At 35.0% G+C, this 24,840-nt stretch overlaps 2 protein-coding genes across 9 annotated transcripts in view; one reads left to right on the plus strand and one right to left on the minus strand.

Moving 5' to 3' along the window:
- Positions 1 to 24,840, plus strand: part of cdkl5 (cyclin dependent kinase like 5) — a 141,268-nt gene that overhangs the window by 17,196 nt on the left and 99,232 nt on the right. The window lies entirely within an intron of this gene.
- scml2 (Scm polycomb group protein like 2) overlaps positions 1 to 24,840 on the minus strand; it is a 52,065-nt gene that overhangs the window by 2,165 nt on the left and 25,060 nt on the right. For 4 of the 8 annotated variants that reach the window (XM_073916875.1, XM_003199502.7, XM_073916876.1 and 1 more), the window contains 7 exons: positions 17,540 to 17,841; positions 14,992 to 15,103; positions 14,311 to 14,514; positions 10,503 to 10,679; positions 8,130 to 8,255; positions 4,676 to 4,900; positions 387 to 550 (listed from right to left, as the gene is read on the minus strand). In XM_073916875.1, coding sequence (XP_073772976.1) covers positions 387 to 550; positions 4,676 to 4,900; positions 8,130 to 8,255; positions 10,503 to 10,679; positions 14,311 to 14,514; positions 14,992 to 15,103; positions 17,540 to 17,841 — 1,310 coding nt within the window. Of the gene's footprint in view, positions 1 to 386; positions 551 to 4,666; positions 4,901 to 8,129; positions 8,256 to 10,502; positions 10,680 to 14,310; positions 14,515 to 14,991; positions 15,104 to 17,539; positions 17,842 to 24,840 lie in introns of all 8 variants that reach the window. The other 4 variants (XM_009306122.5, XM_009306121.5, XM_073916874.1 and 1 more) reach the window with 1 other exon arrangement.

Here is a 24,840-nt window from a genome sequence, read left to right on the forward strand (position 1 = left end):
TGCATTGAAAAGTTCAAGCTTTGTGAACTCTACAAAAACTCTGCAAAATCGCATCACATGGCTGCGTTAGACCAATCCAAGATTAAAACATGACCTCTATGTACAGTCATTTAAAATTTGGACCAGTCGCTCACTTTTTTAAATGTCTAATCAACTCGTTTAATTCCACCTCTTTTTGCAGCACTGTATGACAGAATTTTGCGTGCTCAAACTCTAGTGTGACCAAGGCATTACTTATGCTTAGAGTAATATTTACAACAGATTCTTTTACTCTACCTGCACTACATTTTTGGGGAAGTAATGGTACTTTTACTTGAGTGATAATTGAATGCTTCTAAATCTATGCGCATTTACAAAATAAAAACAAAACAAGAAAATCATCTCACATGTTTCCTAAAGAGCTCTGCATGTGGACCCAGTGCTTGTGGATCGGCATCTCGCACAAATTGCATCACTTCCTCTATACTCCAGGATGATGGACTCTTATTGGATGTTTTAGATGGATCCTTCTCTGTTGCTTGATGGTCAGGACCAGTTGTTGAGCTTGCAGCTGGAAAACACAACACCATTTAAGAAAACGTGGCAAAAATATAATGTTTGAGAAAATCTAAATAGAGTTGAAGTCGGAATTTTTTTTCACCTAATTTCTGTTTAACGGAAAGAAGATTTTTTCAACATTTTTAAACATAAGAGTTTTTATAAGTCATTTGTAATAACATATTTATTTTATCTTTGCCATGATGATAGTAAATAATATTTTACTATGATTCTAGTATTCAGTTTAGAGTGCAATATAAAGGCTTAACTCGGTTAATTCATTCATTCATTCGTTTTCTTTTCGGCTTAGTCCCTTTATTAAAATGGGGTCGCCACAGCGGAATGAACCGCCAACACCAGCACGTTTTTAAGCAGCGGATGCCCTTCCAGCCGCACCCCATCTCTGGGAAACATCTACACACACTCATTCACACACACTCATACACTACGGACAATTTAGCCTACCCAATTCACCTGTACCTGTACCAGTCTTCGGACTGTGGGGGAAACCGGAGCACCCGGAGGAAAACCCACGCGAACGCAGGGAGAACATGCAAACTCCACACAGAAACGCCATCTGACCCAGCCGAGGCTTGAACCAGTGACCTTCTTGCTGTGAGGCGACAGCACTACCTACTGCGTCGCCAACTAGGTTAATTAGGTTACTTATAGGTAATTAGGCAAGTTATTGTATTAAGACGGTTTGTTCTGCAGGCGGCTAATATTGACCTTAAAATGGTAAAAAAAAAAAAATGCTTTTATTCTAGCTAAAATAAAACTATTAAAACTTCTTCCAAAAGAAAAATTATTATGGGAAATACTGTAAACAATTCCTAGCCCTGTTAAACATAATTTGGGAAATATTTGAAAAAAAAAAATAGTTTACAAGAGGGCTAATAATTTTGACAAGTATTTGTAGTATTGCTCATAGCTCGAATTTATTAGGTCTGATTAATCACACAATCACATTTCATTTTGTAAAGCGTCATCTTTTATGGGTGTGAATATGTAACATCAAAAACCGTAATAGACTGATATGCCAAAAAACAACTTAGATTTATTTTCACATTTGGATTTATTTGGAAAACTCCCACTAGAGGGCACTGTGATGCATAAACAGTGACAAAATGCAGGTCTGTTCAAAAACAGCATTGTAATGCGCTTTTCTTGTAATTGCTGTAGTATCTAATATGTATACTGTGCACAGATAAGAGAAAAAAACAAGGATGACAATACATTTGTTGTCACTTTATTTAATTAGACAAAATCTGAACAAAAAACTAGGAAAAACAGCAGTTTGTTTTATTAATTGTAATAATTAAGCACTACCTGCTTACATTGGGCAGAAATGCTAAAATAATATTCTAATAGCACACAATGATTACAGCATAATCCCTCATGCCTAGGGCCAGACAGAATCTGCAGACATTTTTTTGCTGTTTCTGCACCGAATTTTGTAAAAAAAATAAATAAATAAATAAAAAATAATAATATGCGGTTTTATGTGGAATGATTTTTTCGTAACTAAAAACTTGACATATGAAATAAAAAAGAATAGCTTTTTAACTTTTATTTAATGTTTACAATGAAAATCCAATTACATCCACTTATTTGGTAAATCTACTAAATTACTTTACAAACTGTATTGTAAATAAACCATAAGAACACTTTTTATCACTATATATTATATTAGTCAATGTTATTACTGAAACTAACTTACAAACCAAATAAATATAAATCTACACACATTTACACAAGTACATATATAGACTATAATCCACATCTGTGGATTTCTGTGAGCCTACTAAAAGGCAGATATAGATTAATATTATTATTATTACATTCAAATCTCTGAAAACTGTTGTGAATTCTTTATTGAATAATACTGTATTAAAGCATTAAGTGTTTTAGAATAACAAAGTGATTATTTTCATGTCCATCCTCTTCTCTGTCTGCCTCAACCGATGTAAATAATTTGGAAATACTGTACATGTGCTCTCTTGAATAGGAATGCTGGTCTAAGGTCAGTCTCTTGATCTATGTCTCTTAAGAAAGGGAAATAAGACTGAACCCCAAGCGTCACTCTCATTCTGAGATGCTATTTAAATAAATACGGGCCCCTGAGCCGCTAACAGGCTTTAATCCATATCAAAGCCTATTGTGTCACTTGACATTTGATTAGAGAAAATACATCTGCTCCTCACACAGGCACTCTGTGCGGAACTGATATGGGTTTTTATCCCATGATAGAAATAGATCTAAGTCTCTGAACAGCAGCGGTGATCGCGTAAGCCAAGCTGCCAGACTGAAAGCATTCTGACAATAAATCTGTTCTGCTTTTAGGACTCAAACACCACAGCAATGCCAAAACCGGCACAAAATAAATTGATTTGCAAAAATTTTATTAATTCAAATGTAGGTTATCAACTTTTGGAGAACAAGTAAAACTACTCAAAAAGCATTTGCAAAAAAAAGAAAGTAGTAACATATTCTGTAATAGAAATATATTATATTAAATACATTAAAATGAATGAATTGTGGAAAGACTGAAAATAACTTAAGTAATAAAAAGTGAGTATTACATGTAATAAATTATTTAAAAATGTAATGCTCAAGCTCATTAGTAGATCAGCACAATATTACTTTACAGCCACATAAAATAATGATCTGTTCTGCATTATTTACTTCTATTTAATACACGTTTGTGTATGTAAAGTTGAAGCCAGAATTATTAGCCCCCCTGTTTATTTTATTTCCTTTATTTTTCAATTTCTGTTTAACCGAGAGAAGATTTTTTTCAACACATTTCTCAACATAATAGTTTTAATAACTCATTTCTAATCACTGATTTATTTTATTTTTGCAATGATGACAGTAAATAATAATTTACTAGATACTTTTCTAGACACTTCTATGCAGCTAAAAGTGACATTCAAAGGCTTAACTAGGTTAATTAGGTTAACTAGGCAGATTAGGTTTTGTTCTGTAGACAATCAAAGAAATATATAGCTTAAAGGGGCTAATAATTTTGACCTTAAAATGGTTTTTAAAAAGTAAAAATCTTCTTTTATTCTAGCCAAAATAAATAAGACTTTCTCCAGAAGAAAAAAATATTATCAGACATACTGTGAAAAATTCCTTGCTTTGTTAAACATTATTTGGGAAATATTTGAAAAAGAAAAGAAAATTCAAAGGGGGGCTAATAATCTGACTTCGGACTTTATGTACATGATTATTAAATGTTTTAAAATAAGCTTATCCTGCTCAGCAAGACTGCATTTATTTAATCAAAAATACAGCACAAATTGTGAAATGTCATTGCACTATAAAATAAATGTTCAAAAGTAGTTCATAATTTAATTTAATCATTTATTCCAGTGATTTTAAAGATGATTTTTTACAGCTTCATTACACCAGTCTTCAGAGTCACATGAACCTTCAGAAATCACTCTAATATTAATTATTATTATTATTATTATTAATACTACTACTACTAATAATAATAATGATGATGATGATAATAATAATAATTGTTTTCCCAGAGATGGATTGCAGATGGAATCCGCTGTGTAAAAACGTGCTGGATAAATTGGTGGTTCATTCCGCTGTGGCAACCTCGGATTAATAAAGGGACTAAGCCGAAAAGAAAATGAATGAATGAATGATAATAGTAATACAAGCAATAATGACTGGAGTAATAATTTTATTTGAAACTACATACAATAAGAATGCAGTTGCTTAAAATTGTAATAAATATTAATATATTATATTAATATATATTATATCAATATTAATAAATAAAAAACATTTTTACATTTACTAAAAGCCACCTTGATGAACAGAATAATTTTCCAAAAAAAAATTACCCTAAAATTTTAACCGGTAGTGTACATAATAGAAGATCAAATATAGGTAGGCATTGTTATTATGGGGGTCACGAGCTGAAAAGTTTGGGAACCCCTGTGTTAAGCAGTACAGAAAAATGAGTCTTCTATTATGAATGAAAGTCATTACAAAGTGTTGCCTATAAATCAGTTTATACTTGGTCCATTTAAAACGAATGTAAACAAGTCTGTGTATTTCCAAACACATTAAACACATGTGAAGGTGTTGAACAAAGCGATCTTACATAGCCTACCTTCCACTCGTCTGTGTGTGCGCGGCTCTGCGGGGTTAGAAGAGAGTCCGCGCAGCAGTGGAGGGTGGGAGGGGTAGTGTGGGCTGCTGCCGGTCGGGGTGTGAAACTCAGATGTGCTGCGGTGCGCAGGGGGTCGAGGGGCCACCGATTTGGAGGCCGAGTCCATTGACTCTTCTAAGAACTGCTGCTCTGTGGAGGCACCGTTTTCAGCATGGGCGATGGTTTCTGTCATAAATAACAGTCAAGTGGAATGTCTTAATTAGACAAGCAAATTATCTAATATACAGCCACGGGGAAAGTGAAGAGACTTATAATTGTGTGTTTGAGGAAAAAAAAGCTTTTTTGTTTGAATATATACTGCTGTTGATAATTCATTCAAAAAAATAATAATAATAAATAAATAGTAAAAAAGGCTGCCATGTTTTCAAACATGTGTAAATTTTGATATTAAAATTCCAAAAATTCATATATGCAAATTTTTGATAACAGGATTAAGAAGCATCAAGAAATCAATATTTAGTCAAATAACCTGATTATCCTGCCCAACAGAAAACACACTAAGACTGTGTCCACGCTAATACTTTTTCATTTAAAAATACAGATTTTTCTCTCCGTTTTGGCCTTCTGTCCACAAGATTACATTTTCGAAAAAAAAAAAATGTATCTTTTTGAAAACTAAAAAGTCCAAAGTGGATCAATTTTAAAACACTGTTTTCGTGTTGCAGTGTTGACTGTGAAAACAGAGGCTTTTGAAAACAAGGTAACACTTTATTTTGATGCTCCATTTGAGTATAAGGGCCTACTCACACTATGCTATCCGAACCGTGCCCAGGCTTGTTTCCCGGATCGTTTGAGAAGTGTGAGTGCGCTGAATCGGGCTCTGGCACAGTTCACTTGGCCGACCCTGGCCCGGTTGTAAGAGGTGGGCCTGAGTGCGGTTCACTTGGGCTTTGGCACAGTACGTTTGTAGTGTGAGTGCAAAACGCGCCAAAGCCCGCAACTGAAAGCGAGATGTAACTTTAAGGGACTGTTTCATATGGATTTATTAATCATTCTTACTGTTCAGCGAACGCAAACTGCCGTAGCTTAATAAAGACACAAACTCCTCACTGCACGACAGCTGCACGCCTTCAGCAAACCTCCTCATTCCTGCAGCACGAGAGCTTTATGATTGTTTATGAGCGCCAAAAGTGGCAGATCTGTTCGGCGAAATATCTGACTGCGTGTTACTGCATCCCTAAAGACTGTTTGGCGAAATATCTGACTGCTTGTCACTGCAAATCAAACGACTGAAACGATATAACTAGAGCAATCTCCACTGTGCTGCTGAGTGACAGCGCTTCTCACTGAACAGCGCAGCAGTGATGACGTAAGCGTGCCCAGGCCCGATTGTGGTGTGAGTGCGGGCCGTCGGGGGAGACGGGAGAGGGGACAAACGTGCATTGGCCAGGTTCGAGGCAACTGTACCTAGTGTGAGTACGGCCTTAGTAGACTGTCTGCTTAATATCTGTTGATACTGCTCCCTCAGCAGACATTTAACTAACTATAAGAAACTTTGCAAGTACATGTCAACTTACCCTAATCCTAACCCCAACCTAACAGCCTGCTTATAATCTAATGAGAATTAGTTGGCATGTAGATGCAATGTAACTTAAATTCAACCTACGGACCATCAAAATAAAGTGTGACCGAAAACAATGACGCATTTTAGTCTTGATGCCGTATTGTGACCATTTCAGCTAACATGGTGGACAGCATTGTAAAGCAGATGTTTTGAATCCTGACCATTTTAACAGCTTTATTAAAGATTAATGTAAGCCTGTACATGTTCCCTATTGCCTCTCCCTATTGTTTACTGGGAGCTGTTGTTCAGTGGCCACACCAGACGACAGACTGCATGTGCAGTTCTGAACGAAAGCACTTCAGTCATTTTAGTGTGGATGACAGAAAGAATTCAAAAGTAAAGTATATGGACATTCAGAGTTTTCAGACGAAAAACACTGTTTTCAAATTTCAGATTAGGGTAGACTTGGCCTAAATGACAATGCTTTTACTGAAAAGAAAGGAAGAAAATTTGGAAGAATTATTGCCAGACCTTTATAGAATAAAATGCATGTTACTCAAACCCATACATCAGGGCTGCACAATATATAGTTTCAGCATTAATATCACAATGTGCACATTGGCAATAGTTACATCGCAAGATATGCAATGTTGAGTCTGAAATATAGTTGACCAGGAGCTATGTATTTAATTGCTGTATTTATATGGAATTGATTTATGAAATAATAATAATAATAATGTTTTTCTTACCTAGATATTTTGTCTTGTTTCTAGTCCAAATATCTACATTTCCAAGCAAAACTATTTTTTACTTTAATAGCAGATAGTTGCACTTGTTTCACTTGTTTTAGGGAAAAATTCCTAATTTTATATTATTTCTTCTGAAGTTAAAAACAAATATTTTTACTTGATCTAAAGAACGTTTTGATATTTGAACCAGAAACAAGATCAAGCCAAGTAAGAAAAGCATTTTTTGCATTGGGATTATTCAGTTTCTGTACCTGAATACTGTTCTTCCTCAAATCTCATAGAAGGTTTTACTTTCACAGTGGAGACTGCAAGTCTACACACCTACAGTATTCAGCTATAACATAAACACACACTAAAGTAAATGAATATATACATATGATGAAACAAGCAGTAACACGTCCTTTATAACTGTCCTTTAATACAAGTGAAAACACTAGACAATTTTCTAAAGCTGCTAACTCACATCTTAAACATTACACATCTGCAATTTACTGCAATCATCTTCATCTATAGAACATTTAATGAGCGCTGAACATATACCAACACCCACGCCTGGCAAATTATAGTCACACAGCATTAAAAATAGCCCAAATTGTCAGGTTATTCTCACCTATAAAAATCTGACTTAATTAGTTACAAGGTGGGAGATTTAATTAGGAGCCTGTCTGCATTATTCAATTCTATTATATGTGTCGCTAATAAGATAATTAAGAGACGTGGAAAACCCATTGACTTTAAAGGGATAGTTCACCCAATAATAAAATGAACATTTACTCTTCATTAACTCACTTTCAAGTGGCTTTTCTTTTGAGCACAAAAGATATTTTGTAGAATGCCGGAAACCTGAGCCACTGACATATACAGTAGGGGACAAAATACTGTGGAATCAATAGCTACTGGTTTCAAACATTCTTCAGAATTTTTTTTTTTTGTTTGTTTAAAAGAAGAAACTCAAACAGGTTTGGTGAGAATGTCATCATAAAACGTTCTTTTTTGATGAATTATTCCTTTCAGTTGAGCCAATCTGAACCAGACTACCTACTTTTGTGGCAAAAGCACTCAATCAGTCATATGATATGATATGATATGATATGATATGATATGATATGATATGATAGAATAACAGCAGAGCGGATCGTACCATCTGAGGGCAGAGCTTCTGTTCTCTGTAGTTTGGGTGACAGGGCAGTGCTGTAGGCCGACGAGTCTCTGTTGAAGCGCCTCGTACCTCGTGCTACAGACAGAGCTTCCGACGTCTCCTCTTTCACTGCAATGTAAGAAAAAGCAGATTCGCATACGCTCTGGATGACCACAGGATTTAGTACCTACTGAATCATATTGACAGGAACAGAAGTAAACTGATTCAGATGTTCGTTCAAACTAAAGCGTCAGAAAATGTGCAGTCAGAATTCTACAGTTTTGCTGCCTTAAAGGGCTCCACATACTGTTAAAATAAAAATATAATGTTCTATTGTTTATTTGCTGGATCAAATGTGTGAGCTTTTCAGTGACTTTTCCATATGCAGCCAGTGTTGGTTACCTATTGACCTTATTATTCAATGCGGAAGTGTGCCTGTTTTCACGATTGTTTTAGAACTTCCCATTCAATTACCTATTGTAGAAATGTCTAAGAATAATAAATAGCAGACGGTCAAACTACTTGCTCTACAAATTCATTTATCAGGTAGATTAAACATGCTTAAAAAACGATGAACAGAAAGTCAGAAATTCATGTAAATAGATGGTATGTATGAAATATTGGGTCATTGCTTTGAAATGTTTTGTGTTTTGGTACATATAATGTTTATTCTTAAAGTGTTACATTTCTTAATTAAGCTAAAAGGTCATGTTTGGCTCAGATTTAAAGAATTATTGTCTGTGGCCTATTGTCTATGCGGCATTAAGCGTTATATTTAGTGCATTTAAGCGTTGAAATTTGAGTTGTGTGGGGTCAAGTAACTTATTGAGTAACGGAGTTACTTTTCAGACACAATAATTAATTCATTCACTCATTTTCCTTCGGCTTAGTCCCCTTATTCATCAGGGGTCACCACAGCGCAATGAACCGCCAACTTATCCAGCATATGTTTTACACAGCGGATGTCCTTCCAGCTGAAACCCAGTACTTTGAAACACCGATAAACACTCATTCACACATACACTACCGCCTATTTAGCTTATTCAATTCACTAATAGCGCATGTCTTTAAACTGTGGGGGAAACTAGAGCACCCGGAGGAAACCCACGCCAACACGGGGAGAACATGTAAACTGGGACTCTAACCAGTGACCTTCATGCTGTAAGGCGACAGTGCTAACCACTGACCCACAGTGCCTCCCACAGTAATTAAAAATGTAATTTAATTACAATTTTAATGATGTAATTAGTAATTAATTAATTGTTTGAATTAACTTACCCAACACTGCAGGCAACATTTACTATTATAGAACTATAAATGACGATACTACCTTTAAAAACTACAATGGGACCACCGGTATTTGAAGCCATAGTATCACAGTACTACCATAGTACCGGTAAACCATGCAGCCCTACTTCTAAAACCACACAAGCTAAGGCTGCATGAGTATTGGTTATTTGATAAAGATTTATTGTAGTTTCCCAGGCAGAAGATTTTTGGAAGAGGTTTCAGCAGTCACTTTACTGGTATTTGTGATATTAAAGGGTTAGTTCACTGAAAATTCAGTTATTACTTACTCACCTTCATGTCGTTCTAGCCCCCTGCAAAACATATTGAGATATTTTAGATAAAATCCCAGAGCTCTCTGGCCCTCCATAGACGGCCTTAATCCAGAGACCTTCAACGTCCAGAAAAGGAACCAAAACATTTCATGTCACTTCAGTGGTTCTGTAATCATAAGAAGCCCCCAAAAAACTATAATAATGACTTTGTTGACTTAAGTCTTCTCTTCAGCACCAGGTCAGGGTGTGCCTTTACTATGGGAAGTATGACCTATTAGTGCAGCTATTATTGCTATTAGTGCAGCTCAACATGCAAGTGTTGTATGGCCCTTTTTTTTTGTACAATTTTTATGGCACACATAAGTGTTATTGGAGCTTTGTATAATTGCAGTTGAACCACTGTGGTCACATGGGATGTTTTGACAATGTTTTTGGTTCCTTTTCTGATCTCTTTCTATAGAGCTCCAGAGAGCTCTTGGATTTCATCTGAAATACCTTAATTTGTGTTCCGATGAGGAGCGAAAGTCTCGGGGGATTGAAATGACATGAGGATGAGTAATTAATAACAGAATTTTCATTTCTGGGTGAATTTACCCTTTAACATTTGCCAGTTTTGTTTCTAGATTTTCACTTTGTTAGTAGATCATCTGATCATCAATGGCTTTGCTTGTTCAGGTCCTAATTTTTGCAGCTCTTGCTAGATTACATTAGTCATTGTGAAAATTAATTACTGCGTATCTCTGTAGGCTTTCCACTGGTGCTCATGCATGACAGGAATTTGCTCTGTTTAGAAAACCTTAGAAGTAAAACACACCTGATTTGCTCCTTTCGTATGGTGTGTGTGTGCTGGAGGTCAGTGGGCTGAACGGCTGGCTGCTGAACAGGTTATCACACTGCAGGTGGTGGCACAGAGTTTCTAGAAAGCGCAGAACAAATGATGCGCTGGAGGCAGTGGGCAGCTTGACATAGTGTATTCCTCCTTCAGAGCGAACTGTGTGAAAGGAGATGGCATATTAAAAATATAGAAAATCAACAAGCCCAGTATACAAAATATGTGTACAGTGCGCATGATGTGAATTTCTATGTGCACAGTTGAACCCACAGGTTTGCAAAGTATGCAAAAACAGGCACTCGACAAATTGCCAATGGAAAAATACTGAAGTATATTGAATAAAGCCCATGTATAGTACATTAAAGAAGGTTTACCCCCAAACATTTTAATTTACTCACCATTTACTCACCCTCAAGTGACTTCAAACCCTAATAAGTTTTTTTCTGTTAAATACAAAAGAAGATATTTTGAAAAATGTTAGAAACCAGAAATCATTGTCTTCCATAATAGGAAAAAATGGTTAGCCAATAAAAATGGTTAGCCAATAGCCAATGGTTACCGGTTTCCAACATTCTTCTTTCAGCTTTCTTTTGGGTTCAACAGAAAAAGAAGCTCAGACATGTTTGTGACAAATAAAGGGTGAGTAAATGATGACAGAATTAAAATTTTTGAGTGAAGTATGCCTTTAAGTAAAAATATTTAGTCTAGCTTTATATTAAATTAACATATATCCTGAACATTTCTTACTGACTTTATTTATTAACTCCAATTAATCATCTAAATTAGCTACAGCACGGACAATAAGTAATGAACACATCACCATTTCTTTCATAAAACACACTTCTAAAGGTGCTGCAGACTTGAAATGTTCACCAGATGTTGGTAAGAAATTATGTTGGTAAAGAAATCCAAATATGCTAAGATAACAAATCTAAATTAAATTTACAATTGAAATTTACAAATTGTGTGTGATAAAATGAAATGATGCAGGAAAAAAGTATTGAACACATGAAGAAAGGGAGGTGTAGAAGGGCAGTGAAAGCCCAGACAGCAGCTGAAACCTCTCAGTATTATTCAGCAACCCTCTGCCCTTCAGCATTGTAGATTAATATTAGCTGCATCAGTCCAACATCTACATTACCAGGATGATGAAGATAAAACCATCTGTGAGTGGACATTTCAGCTGGACAATGATCCAAAACGCAGCCAAGGAAACTCTCAAATACTTTCGGAGGAAGAAAATCAAGCTGTATTTGTTTTATTTTTATGTTTTTATTGTTTGAGTTTTTACCAAAATCTGGTTCAATTCCATTTTGACAGTTCCTTTAAAAATATTATTCCCAGGAAAAAACATAACATGTTCAATACCTACTTTTCTATCACAAAAAAAGAAAAAAAATCATAAAATTTTGCAAGAATATCTCATGTTTTCCTCTGTGGCGGTTCAGTCATATATTTTTAGCTTTGTGCAGATTTTGCACTATACAACTATTTTAATGCAGTTTGTATGCTGGAGAGATTGATCAAATTAAAATAATTTAATTAAATCATGCAATTGGAGCAAAAACTGCCCCGTTCCAACTTCTGGCTGGCAGATTCGTGCATCTCCAATAATGATGAATGATAAAAAAAGAGCATAAGTGCATAATCTCAACGCTCCTAATGCTTATTTTTTTTTCTTCGTAGCATTTTTAAATTGTTGGCGAGGGGGTTGATTTGGCTAAATGGGTGGTGATTAAGGGGCCATGGCATCGCAGCAGATGGTCCCAGAGTCATGGCGTGGCCCCCACCCCCTGCAAACACTCAAATATAGACACGCACACACATACACGCATCTCCCCTGGGACACTCCAATTAAATGATCCAAACCAGGTTACACACAGATGCCAGCCCTTATTACTCGCAGTCTGACGACATCAGCTGTGCACACACACACACACACACACACACACACACACACACACACACACACACACACACACACAAACAGACTCATGCTGCATTTTAAACAAACACACACCCTTATCTTTTCAGGTCAAATACACACCCATATCTTCATTTCTTCTTTTATTGTAAAGCACATGCATGTTGACAGCCTTAAAATAACACACAACTACAGTAATTCAAACAGAGATTAAGCCTTATATTCAGGTTTTGGATGACTGGGGCACTTCTGACTCCCCGGGGCAAAAATAAATCTTTCCACTTTGTTAAAACATGCATCCCATTCTGCTCTTCAAGTAGGCTTCAGTTATGTATAAAGTGTATGGATTTAGGTTTATCATAAGTTCATCATAAGACTTTTTTGGAGGGAAAGGGGGGGTGACTAAATTAAGTAAACAATTAACTTAAGGTTATTTATCAATAAATAATTAATAAATACTATTATATTTTTTATCATTTGTGGTCAGGTCTAGAATTCAGCCATTTTCAGTCAAATACTGGGGATAATAACTCAACAAAGGGGACCAACTATGCAAAAATCACTTTTATAAGGGGTTTAAACAAGTGTGGGCCAACAGTCTGTGAATATATCCAGCTTCTAATGACATTCTCCCTTTGTACATGACATCATAGTAGAAAAGCCCCGCCCATTGGTGACAATCTCACCCTTATTAGCGTAGAACGTTAGTCTTGTTTTTGAATCTGAATGCTGACCCACAGGCATTTGTAGCTCCGCCCTTCGTTTGAAAAGAGCGCAATCTCATTTGAATTTAGAGCGACAGTCACCAAAAAGGCGCAATTAGGATCAAAGCCTAACCGCAGCTTCACATGGGGCTTTAGCGTCAGCGCTTGACAGAGTGTCTGAAGTTGGGGCTGACGTGGTCATCATAGCAGCGTCAGCCAATGAAATTAGTTCGCAATCAACTACTGTGTGAGCTGATGTATTTGCAAAAAGGAATCTAATTGGCTGACGTGTCCGTTGGCACTTGAAAAGAAATCCCCAACTTCAGCAGCGAGCAACTCCACTGTAACAGCACCAACAGATCCACAATGCTGTTCGGCAATGGCTGACATCACCCATTTAAAGTTAATGAAAAGCATTGGTGCTGATGCCCCGTGTGAATAGGGTGTAAAAGGGACAATTTCAAAGAGTTATAAATAGGGCTGGGTGAAATGGAAAAAATGCAATCTCTATAATTATTTCTATATTGAATGATAACAATATAAATTTTGATATAAGTTGGTAATGCTTCCACTTTTAAAAGAGTATCACGAACTATGACTGAAGGCGAATACTGCTGGCGGAAAAGTGAACTGCTGGCGGGAAAGTGAAAAAGCGTGCTAAACAATACTGGGTGATGCAGCATGACCTATTTTCGACCAATAATTTTTTAGTGACCAAAAATGTGGTTTATTTACAATTATAGATTCCTGTTGTTGCGTATTTCTACTGTGTGATTTGCTCTTAGGAACAATATCGAGTAAAAATGTCCAGAGCTTATCATCGTTATCAACATAAATTTTATTGCGATTTGATATGATGTTGTTTTTTGGCCCAGCTCTAGTTATAAAACATTATTTGTGGAGTATTTTGAGTTCACCTTTACATAAACACTCTTGGGATTTCAAAGACTTATTTTAGATCCTGTAGAAAGGGGAATAATAGATCCCCTTTAATAAGGCATCAAAAAGTTTCAAGTTATTATTATAAAGCATAAATTATTATGAAGCATTTGTTAAAACTAGAATTACACTCAAACCAATTTTGTCTTTCAAAAGTATTTTTCCTCACCGACAGACAGGCCTTTTTTAAATCAAAGACTCACTGAAAGAGATTTAAACTGACCTCTGATGATTTCCCCACCATCAGACTGAGACTGCAGGAAGCTGAAGAGAGCTTTGGGCTGAAACGCACAGTCCACGCAGGCCTGAACCGCATGCTGGAGAACCGTGTTCACGGGGCCCGGCCCAAAATGATCCGGCAGCTGTAACAACAGCTTACGGTCCAGGTGTGGCCCAGAGTTACCATGTTTATTCACATAGACACAAACTAGAAGAGATGACCGCAAATATAAAGCACAATTCAAAACCAGCAAATAATTAAGACTGTATAGCTGCATTTGGTAAAAAAGTAAAGATCACCCTCTTTATTATAAATGAAATTATATAACATTTTTGCCTATATACAAATATTAAACGCAAAATCAAACAAGAATTTAGAATTAATCTAAAAATAAAACACATTTCAATTGGCAGCAAATCTTTTAAACATTACCCACTTCAGAACAAAACTCAATATAAATATAAGTGACTATATACTTTGCACTCACACTACCAAAGATATATACACTATATCAGAATGGTTTTGTATGATGTGATTTTGCTGTACAGTGTGGATAAAGATTGTTTTTCTGAAATGCAGGATACACTAATATGGATAATGAGTGTTTTGATTATAAAAACAGCATTTTAAAATGAAAACACACTCGTATAAATGCATAGCATAGTGAAAAGCATAGAACCCTACCTGTAGACACAACGCCCGAGTCTCTTGTTGTCTGCAGGCTAGACAGCCTCCCGTCTGACACGGATGAGGACAATATGGGGCTTGAAAGTGAATGAGGAACCTTTGGTTTCCTCTGTAAATGTGAAAGACAAAGAGCAAGGGATAAAACATCAATACACACTCTCACAAAACAAACCCACCTTCTGACCCTCAAAACAATGGCAGAGACTACAAAAGCCTTATCTGGATTGAGACAGACCCTTGCTTGAAATGAGGTGAAGCCAGTGTGTTTAATGTACCGTTCACGAGGAAAGATTATAGGAGATGTGTTAATGTTTAATTTGGATAATCACTCATGACATACGACCCACCCTCAAATCAAACAAAAGATGTGTAATGATCAGTTAAATGGGGCTTTTCCTTTATTTTATCCCCTTCTTTATGCTATTAAAACCCATTTTGTTGGCTACCAATGATGGATTCAATAAAAACAGCAAGAAATAAAGTATGAAATCAGGAAAATAAACTAAATCATGTTTTCAATAACACGTGTGTACATTAATTACTTATTTTAGTATTATTTATATACAACTGTAATATTTGTAAATGTTTTCAATTATTATATTTATAATTATATTTTCATTTTAGGTTTTAATATGGAACAGAATACTGTATTAATAGAAGATAATTCATTTGTTTTACACTAACTATTGGATATACACAAAACACAGCTTTGTTTGGTTTATTTTTAAAATGTACACTACCTGTCAAAAGTTTGTATGTGTTACGTTTAACATATATTATAAAGAATTTCAGCAAAACTGTTGCAAACAATTTATATAGGCTGAATTTAAACAAACTAATTCAATTTGGTAATGTTCAACTTTATTTGTTTGTATAAATTCAGCCCAAATAAATTGTTTACAACACCTTTAAAAAATGTAGTAAATTTATTGAATCATTTTTTTTGTGTGTATTTTATAACATAAGAACATATTTTGAGAAAGAGCTTATCAATCTGAATTATCCATCTTATTCATCTGAAACAAAAAACGGCATTAAACGGACATTGACTTTGTTTTCTTAATGAACTTATCGATTTACCTATTAGTTATTTTCGTTTCGTTAAAACAAATTTTTTTTAATAAAAATTCATATATTCATACATAATTTAATCATAAGTATTTTGCACAGCAATTTTTTTAAACAATAAAATACTTATTTGCACAGTTTTTTCATGTGTGTTTTATTCATATTAACCTTTACTTTATATTTTTTCCTCTTTGTAATGCAACTAAAACCATGGTATGTTATAATAACTTGGGTTTCTTTATTGAAAACCTTAATAAAAAGATTCATACACATAAAAAAAACACTAATACCTTTATTACTTAAGCAACCGACAGTTTTTTAAATCTGAAAATAATAACTTTCACTGAAATTTTGTACCACTGGTTTAAAGTTCAAATAAATATGAAAACAATTTAGTCATATTTATTTGTAGTTATACAGTACCGGTCAAAAGATTGGGGTCATTAGGACTTTTACATGCTTAAAAATAAGCTCATCCTGCTTACCAAGGCTGCATTTATTTGATCAAAAATACAGTACAAATTGTAAAATTGTGAAATGTTATTGCTCTATGAAATAACTGTTCAAAATTAGTTTGTCATTTAATTTAATCATTTATTTCAGTCATTTTAAAGATGAATTTTAAGTGTCATTACACAGAAAATCTAATTATAATTTTTTTGTCAATATTATTATTATTATTAATGGTAATAGTAATAAAATCAATAATCACTGGAGTAGTAATTTAATTTAAAACTACACACAATAAGAAAGCAGTTATTTAAAATTTTAATAAATATGTAACAATTTTTTTTACATTTAATAAACGCCTCCTTGATAAACAAAGTAATTTTCTTTATAAAAACATGAAAAAAACTGACCCTAAACTTTTGACGGGCAGTGTAAGTTAATTGTTTTTAGTAGTCAACATTATAAAAAAGTAGTAAACTTTATTAAAATTTAATAAGAAGACTATGGATTCAGTCATTTAAAATTTAGAATGATTTATTTTAGTATTCATTCTGTTAACAAAACGAATTGTTCTACTGTTGAAAATGTTAGCAATAAAATGTAAATAATTGAACAACAAAATACAGTTCTGGGAAAAATGAGAAGACCGCTTCAACGTTATTAACAGTTCACCGGATTTGCCATTCATTATTGAAGCTTTATTGACCATTTTGAGAGATGTAAACAAAAACATTGGTCCCAACGTATTTTTAGTTCAACATTGTTTAATTTCTATAGCTTCCGAGAATCCAAAAATAGCCAAATATTGATAAATGATGTTATGAAAGCTGTTTTAACACTAAGTTATGATTGAATTGCCTCTTGTTACAGTTATGAAACAGTTTGGTAACAAGCAGGAAATGTTCATGTGCCAATTACATGACCACATTGAAATGGTCTATATTTCATTTTATTTAATAATAACAAATTAGCAAACCTTTTATCTGACCCGTCCAGCTACACACACACACAAAAAAACCAGTAGTACCTTGCTGCCTGGTTTGGGTCCTCTCTTCTTGTATGGTTTGGGTGTGAGTGGTGAGCTGATGGGACTCTTGTGTGCGCTGGTGGGCTGTGATTGGCCGTTCTGTGATGGACTGTTTCCAGCCGCTGCGGCTTCAGCTGCTGCTTTCAGCATGGCGATGGTTTGGCTCTTTGGTCTCCTTCCTCGTACCCCCTTGCGCACTGGCAGAGGCGGCAGGGGGTGCGGCAGGCGGTAAGGGGACTGCATGGGGCGCCAAGATGGACTCGGTCGACTCACTGATGGCAGAAGAGTCTTCGGGATAGTGACTAAAGAGAAAGCGAAACAAAAAAAGTGTTATAAAATTACACAGTAATACCATTTAAATAATATAATAATAACAATGGGTGGCCCAGTGGTTAGCACTGTTGCCTCACAGCAAAAATGTCGCTAATTCGAGCCCTAGCTGGGTCAGCTGGAATTTCTGTGTTTGTTTGCATGCTCTTCCTGTGTTTGCATGGGATTTCTTCAGGTGCTTTGGTTTCCAAAGACATGCGCTATAGGTGAAGTGAATAAGCTTAATTGGCCGTAGTGTATGTGTGTGAATGTGAGAGTGTATTGATGTTTCCCAGTACTGGGTTGCAGCTGGAAGGGCATCTGCTGTGTAAAACATATGCTGGATAAGTTGGCGGTTCATTCCGCTGTGGTGACCCCTGATAAATAAAGGGAGCCAAAGGAAAATGAATGAATGAATAACAACAAGCACAATCGCCTCACTGTAAGAAGGTTGCTGTTTCGAGCCCCAGCTGGGTCAGTTGGCATTTCTGTGTGGAGTTTGCATGTTCTCCATGTGTTCGTGTTAGTTTCCCCCACAAGTCCAAAGACATATGGTGTAGGTCAGGGGTGTCAAACTCAATCCCTGGAGGGCCGAAGCCCTGCACAGTTTAGTTCCAACCCTGCTCCAACACACTTACCTGTAGGTTTCAAACAAGCCTGAAGGACTCAATTAGTTTGATCAGGTGTGTTTAATTAGGGTTGGAACAGAAACTGTGCAGAGCTGCGGCCCTTTTGGAACTGAGTTTGACACCTGTGGTGTAGGTGAATCAGGTAGGCTAAATTGTCCGTAGTGTATATATGTGATTGAGTGAGTGTGTATGAGTGATGTTTTCCCAGTGATGGGTTGCAGCTGGAAGGGCATCTGCTAAGTAAAACATAATCTGGATAAGTTAGGGGTTCATTCCGCTGTGGCGAACCCAGGTTAATAAAGGGACTGAGCCGAAAAGAAAATTAATGAATGACTCTCTATTTAATTGCAAAAAATTATAATTGTTATATGTCCTGTGGTGTGCAGAGCGCATAGATAAATTATTAATTTTTTAATAAAATTATAATGAGAAACACTTAAAATACATAAAAATAAATTGAAAGAAATGGAACAGAATTTGGTCCAAAAAAATAAAGCAGAATCTAGGGAAAAAATGTGGCTCTGTTACATAGCGGGTCAAAACAGTGGGGCCAAACAGAATCTGCTGACATTTTTTACTATTCCTAAAGAGAATGTTGTAAAAAAAAAAAAGATTTATGCGGAATTATTTTCACAACTATAAACGTAATAACTGAAGAAAAAAATAATAGTTTTTTAACTTTTATTTATTTTATTTAATCCATCTAGATGCACTAATTTGTTGAACAAAGCAAGTCTCTCATGTAATATGTCTACTAAAAGACAGAAAATATTACTTTACAAACTGTATTGTAAATAGATCAATTGAACACTTTCATATTAGTCAATAATATTCATGAAATTATTTAAAACACTGAATAAATATAAATCTAGGCACATTTACACAGATAAATAAATAGACTCAATGATGGTCTAAAAATCTGTAAAAATCTGCAGATTCCGTTTGGGCCTGGCTATGGGCAATATCCACAAGTTAAATGAGATGATTAATGTTGATATTCAACAGGAACTGATTAAATCTCACTGCAATAAGTTCACCCACATAAAGCACCATCCCGTTGGCATCATCATGGAATATGCATCGAATGCATGTCAATAAGGCAAGCCCAACTCCCAACACACAGGGACTCATATTTTATTCATAAAATTTTCTAAATACTAAATACATTTTTTTTAATCATTTTATTTTGTATTGGAATTTAAAAAATTAATGCAAAATAAATGAAACACTTTATGCAGCGAGGATCAAATGAGTTCTCATTCTGCCTGGATTAAGAAAATCAAACCAAATTAAGCACCAAAAACAGATTTTTCTCTAGATCTGATCTTTTAAACACTCCTCGTACTGCTGAATTCACTTTTCTCAGAGGCCGTTAAGCTTATCAGAAGCGTCACATTACAGACCTGAAAGCGGCTATTTAAAAACGGGGAGCGCAAAAATTGAGTTGTCTCAGGCTCTCTTCAGGAGCGTTTCAGCCGGCCTATTGTGCCCCCACAGGAGGCATGCGCTTTTCAGCAGCCCATTGTTTTGTGGGCCTCCCCCCACCGGCGCTCCGGTCAAAAGACTCTTTTCGGAGGCCAACAGGTAATCCTCATTAGAGAGAAGCAACAACCCCCTTCTCCACCTCTGTGAGCCGAGTCAAGCTGTGGGACAAATGTGACGGGTGTGCGAGCAGTTCACGGCTCACGTTTATTTCAAAGCCAATTTTATCTTGCACCGAGCAACAAACAATTGCCTATGAATATTTCTGAGCAGGCAACTTAATGCATTATTCATTTTGTTGCTGCTTCAAAATGCAGCCCCTACTTTATAGTCTCATTTAAAGAAAAAGAGCATCTTATGTTTTTATTAGAAGTGCAATGTCATTAAAGCGCTTTGTCTTTTCTTTAAATGATTTCAGGGTAATGCGCGAGTTTTTCAAATGAAGGAAAGTGTAATATACTGAAAAACTGGATTAGTCAAGCAGATGTACATGAATCACAGACAATAGGCAGTGCAGTCAGTTAGAAGTTCATTAGAAATTCATCAAATGCATCCATGCGAGTTTGCTAATAAAAAATTCATCTCCATGCACACATCCTGTCTCGCAAAACCAAATGTTCCTAATGTTCAACTTTCCTCAAAAAGGTAAAAAAAAATTAATAAAAAATTCCACAATAAATGGAATATCAAATATCTGCAGCTATCATCAACAAACCCATCAGCGAAGGTGTAAAATGCTGCAGCAAAAGCCAACGCATATTCAATATCCAAAAACACAGTAGCTCGATACTACCGCTCCCTGTTCATGGCCATAGAATACAATAATGCATTAAACATATTATTTGTTGGTTTTTTTACACTTTATGAAATGATACCATTTGTTTGTTTGTTTAAACTTTATAAAATATTATTTGTTTGTTTACACTTTATACAATTGTGTTATTTGTTTGTTTACACTTTATGCAATTGTGTTATTTGTTTGTTTACACTTTGATATATTATTTGTTTGTTTACACTTTATAAAATATTATTTTTATTTGATTACACTCATATATTATTTGTTTGTTTGTTTACACTTTATAAAATATTATTATTTGTTTGTTTACGTTTTATGAATTATTATTTCTTTTTTACACTTTATGAAATACTATCTTTTTTTGTTTAAACTTTATAAAATAATATTGTTTGTTTGTTAACACTTTATAAAACTTTGTTTGTTCATTTATACTATAAAATATTATTTGTTTGTTTACATTTCCATTCATTCATTTTCTTTTTGGCTTAGTCCCTTTATTAATCTGGGGTCACCGCAGCGGAATGAACCGCCAACTTATTTAGCATATATTTTATGCAGCAAATTTGTTTACACTTTTTAAAATACTATAGTTTGTTTGTTTACACTATAAAATATAATTTGTTTGTTGGTTTACACTAAAGTATTGTTATTTGTTTGTTTACACTCTATAAAATATTATTATTTGTTTGTTTGTTTACACTTTATCGCCCCCACACAATCCCCACATTCTAGGCCCACATTTGCATACACTGAAAAAAAGGAGATATCAAAAAACCCAAAATCCCCAATAAAATCATAAAATCATAAAGCATTTAATCATCCACCCAAATAATTCCTATTTAAAAGTCTAATTAACGTAGGTAAAAACATTTCTTAAAGCGATTGTATCTGCACACAGGCAACCTGTATCGTCCACCAGAAGGCATAACTCTTATAACAAAATAAACCAATATCCGCTAATATTTTAATAGCTTCATCCCAAAGAGGTTGCTCATAGAGAGATTGTAAGGATCGGTATTCCCTTTTCCCTATGATTCTCATGGCTGTCTTCATCAGCCCTTCAAGCTGTGTGGTATGGAAACATTACACTTCAATCTAAAGCGTGTTTTGCTTTCATTCACAGCTTTGTAAAATAAAAACAGAACTTTTTGCCTTCTTAGGTTTAACATTCTTGTTAGTGCTGCCCTTCCCAGGGATCTGAAATATATACAAGGTTGTTTGGTCCTGTTTGATTTTAGTTTTGATTGGAAGGATCATTTCCATTTACACCTGACATTTGAATCTCTTTTACCCTTAATCTCTTTATTTATACAGATCTTTTGCTCTATTATCGCAAAATAAGATTGCACTGTTTACACCTGTATTTAGCATTGTCCACTTGTGATCCGATCAACAATAATGAATCTTAATGCCATGGCCCAAAATGCTAATATTTTAAGTCTGTGGATAAAAATGTGAATCAACAGATAATTTTTTTTGACAAAAGAAATGACTCTAGCATTTATTGCAAGCTTTCAGCCAGTCACCTATATCAATTTGTAAGCTAAAATAGAAAACTTAATCATAATTATTCACAATATACACTTGTTTTTCAAATCATCAAATAAAATAAATACGTTTTTTGGCATTTACTGAATGCTGTTGGCTTGTAGGATACCACGCCATAAAATAATGCAATTATTAAATATTTAAAGCAACTGACTCACTTTCCTGCAGCACCACAAAGTCTTCAAAGTTAATGACTGTTGAGTAAATGCTTTTTATATGATGTCTTCAAAGTTGATGACTGTTGAATGAATCTTTTTATATGATTTAAAAAGAACTTCTTAATCCTGTTACACTGAATTTCCTCTAACAAACTGCAGGACAAAAATCCTGCGTCCTTTCAATAAAGGCATAGTTCACCTAAGAATGAAAAAACTGTCATCATTTATTCTTCTACTGCTTGTTCTAAACCTGTTTGAGTTTCTTTCCTCTGTTCAACATAGAGGAAGATATTTTAATGAATGTTGAATGCCAAAGAATGCCATTGACCTCCGTAGTAATTCTTTTGTATATTCTATGTCAATGGCTGCTTTTTCCAACATTCTTCACAATATCTTGCTTTGTGTCCAACAGAAGAAAGAAAACAAGAAAAGTTTAGAACCACATGAGTGGGATTTTAATTTTTGGGTCAACAATCCCCATCCTTAGGACTTAATAACACTATAATTATAACACAGACAATGCTTATTAAAACATACCAAGAAACCTCTCACACACACACACACTATATAACTGTACACACAACTATATACACAGTTGAAGTCAAAATTATTACCCCTTTTGGGAATCTGTTATTCTTTTTCAATCATTTGCCAAATTATGTTTAATAGAGCAATGCATTTTTCAGGGTATTACCTATAATACATTTTTCTTACGAAAAAATTCGTACTTGTTTTATTTCAGCTAGAATAAAAATTTAGAACTTTTGAAACTTATTTTAAGGTCAATATTATTGGCCCCTTTAAAAAGCTATTAGAACATTATTTTACCTGCATTTAATATGCTCTGCGTACAAAAATCTTTGTCAGTTTAATTTGATGTGGACACCAAATTTCAACGTTTTGTCTTTGACCAAACTGTGCTAATACAGTGGTGATCTCTGCGATCAGAGAAGTGTCTCATATTTCAGTGCGGCTGACGGACGGTCAGCAGAAGTCAGCTTTGCTAAGTACATCTGGGAGTTTTCACAGAGCCTCCGTGCAGCTGCTCTCCTGGGCCTCGAGAGGGGAACCAGAAGAGAAATGAAGCCTGAGAAGCAGAGCTTTAATGAGGAGACCAGAGAAAGCGTGCGGCGAATGGACAAGTGTTTTCTTTTATTTGAGTTTCAGGCCGATTCTCATTCAAATATCTTATGAATATAAGCAAACACGCGAGGAATCGAGCTTGTTAAAATGATAGGTCACCCAAACGTTTACTCTCCCTCTAGTGTTTACAAATCTTTGTGGGTGTCTTTCAGAGCTGGGCGAATTGGCCTAAAATCTAAATTTTGATTAATTTAATATTTTAACTCGATTACGATTAATGAACGATAATTTTATTTTTTATAATTTTTTTGCCTTTTGCCTTCGTAGTTCACTGACAAGTTTTGTACAGTAAATATCCTCACATATTACAAGTCAGAGATTTTTGAATGAAAAGTGCATTAAAAATAATTGAACAAACACAAACTACTATCTATGAGTATTTATTGAACATCAATGTTAAACAACTGACATTAAAACACACATTGCCTAAAACCGTAGCCACGCATTGGTATACTTCTGCATGCTGTTTGTGTTGCTTTGTAAAAACACTTCTAAAAAGCTGGCTGGCAGTGGGTTTTTTTGTTCCTCTATGTCGAGTTTCTTGTTTTGTTTACCTTGCTACCTTAATGTACAAGAAACTGAAACGTGCTCATTCAGAGGCAGGAACAGGCGGACGTGCAACAACTTTAATCATAAGGTGTGGTGAACACAAAACAGCTCCTCCACAGGACTTGCTCCTTGCCAAACACTCGCTCCAACTTGCTCTCTGCTGTCCCGCGGCTTTCCGCCTATATACATGTCAACGCTACCAAACACAGAGTTTGCCCTACACGTTTTCGCAAAGTGTAGTTACATTTTTGCGAGGTGCATGGGTATGCAAACGCGCAAAGACTGCGCTGGACAATATGCGTGCTCTCGATATCCGCTTGTTAAGTCGTCATGTATCGGTGACGAATGAAATACTGTTTCCGGGTCCGAGCTGCTAATCATTTGAATTGAGAAAATATTTGTTGTTTTATATAAAATCATGGTGTACAAAAAAGTCTCTGGATCACATCTGCTGCATCACAGGAACCAATATTTTAACAATTTATAAAAAAAAATATCACTTGTCTGCCATCGGATATAAGGCACGTATATATATATATATATATATATATATATATATATATATATATATATATATATATATATATATATATATATATATATATATATATTGTGATCATGACATTCGAAATCATTACATTGCTTTGTAAACGTTTATTATTACCACTTGATGATTCTCCCCATACA

This window comes from Danio rerio, chromosome 11, assembly GCF_049306965.1.
Source record: "Danio rerio strain Tuebingen ecotype United States chromosome 11, GRCz12tu, whole genome shotgun sequence".
NCBI classification, from domain to species: domain Eukaryota; kingdom Metazoa; phylum Chordata; class Actinopteri; order Cypriniformes; family Danionidae; genus Danio; species Danio rerio.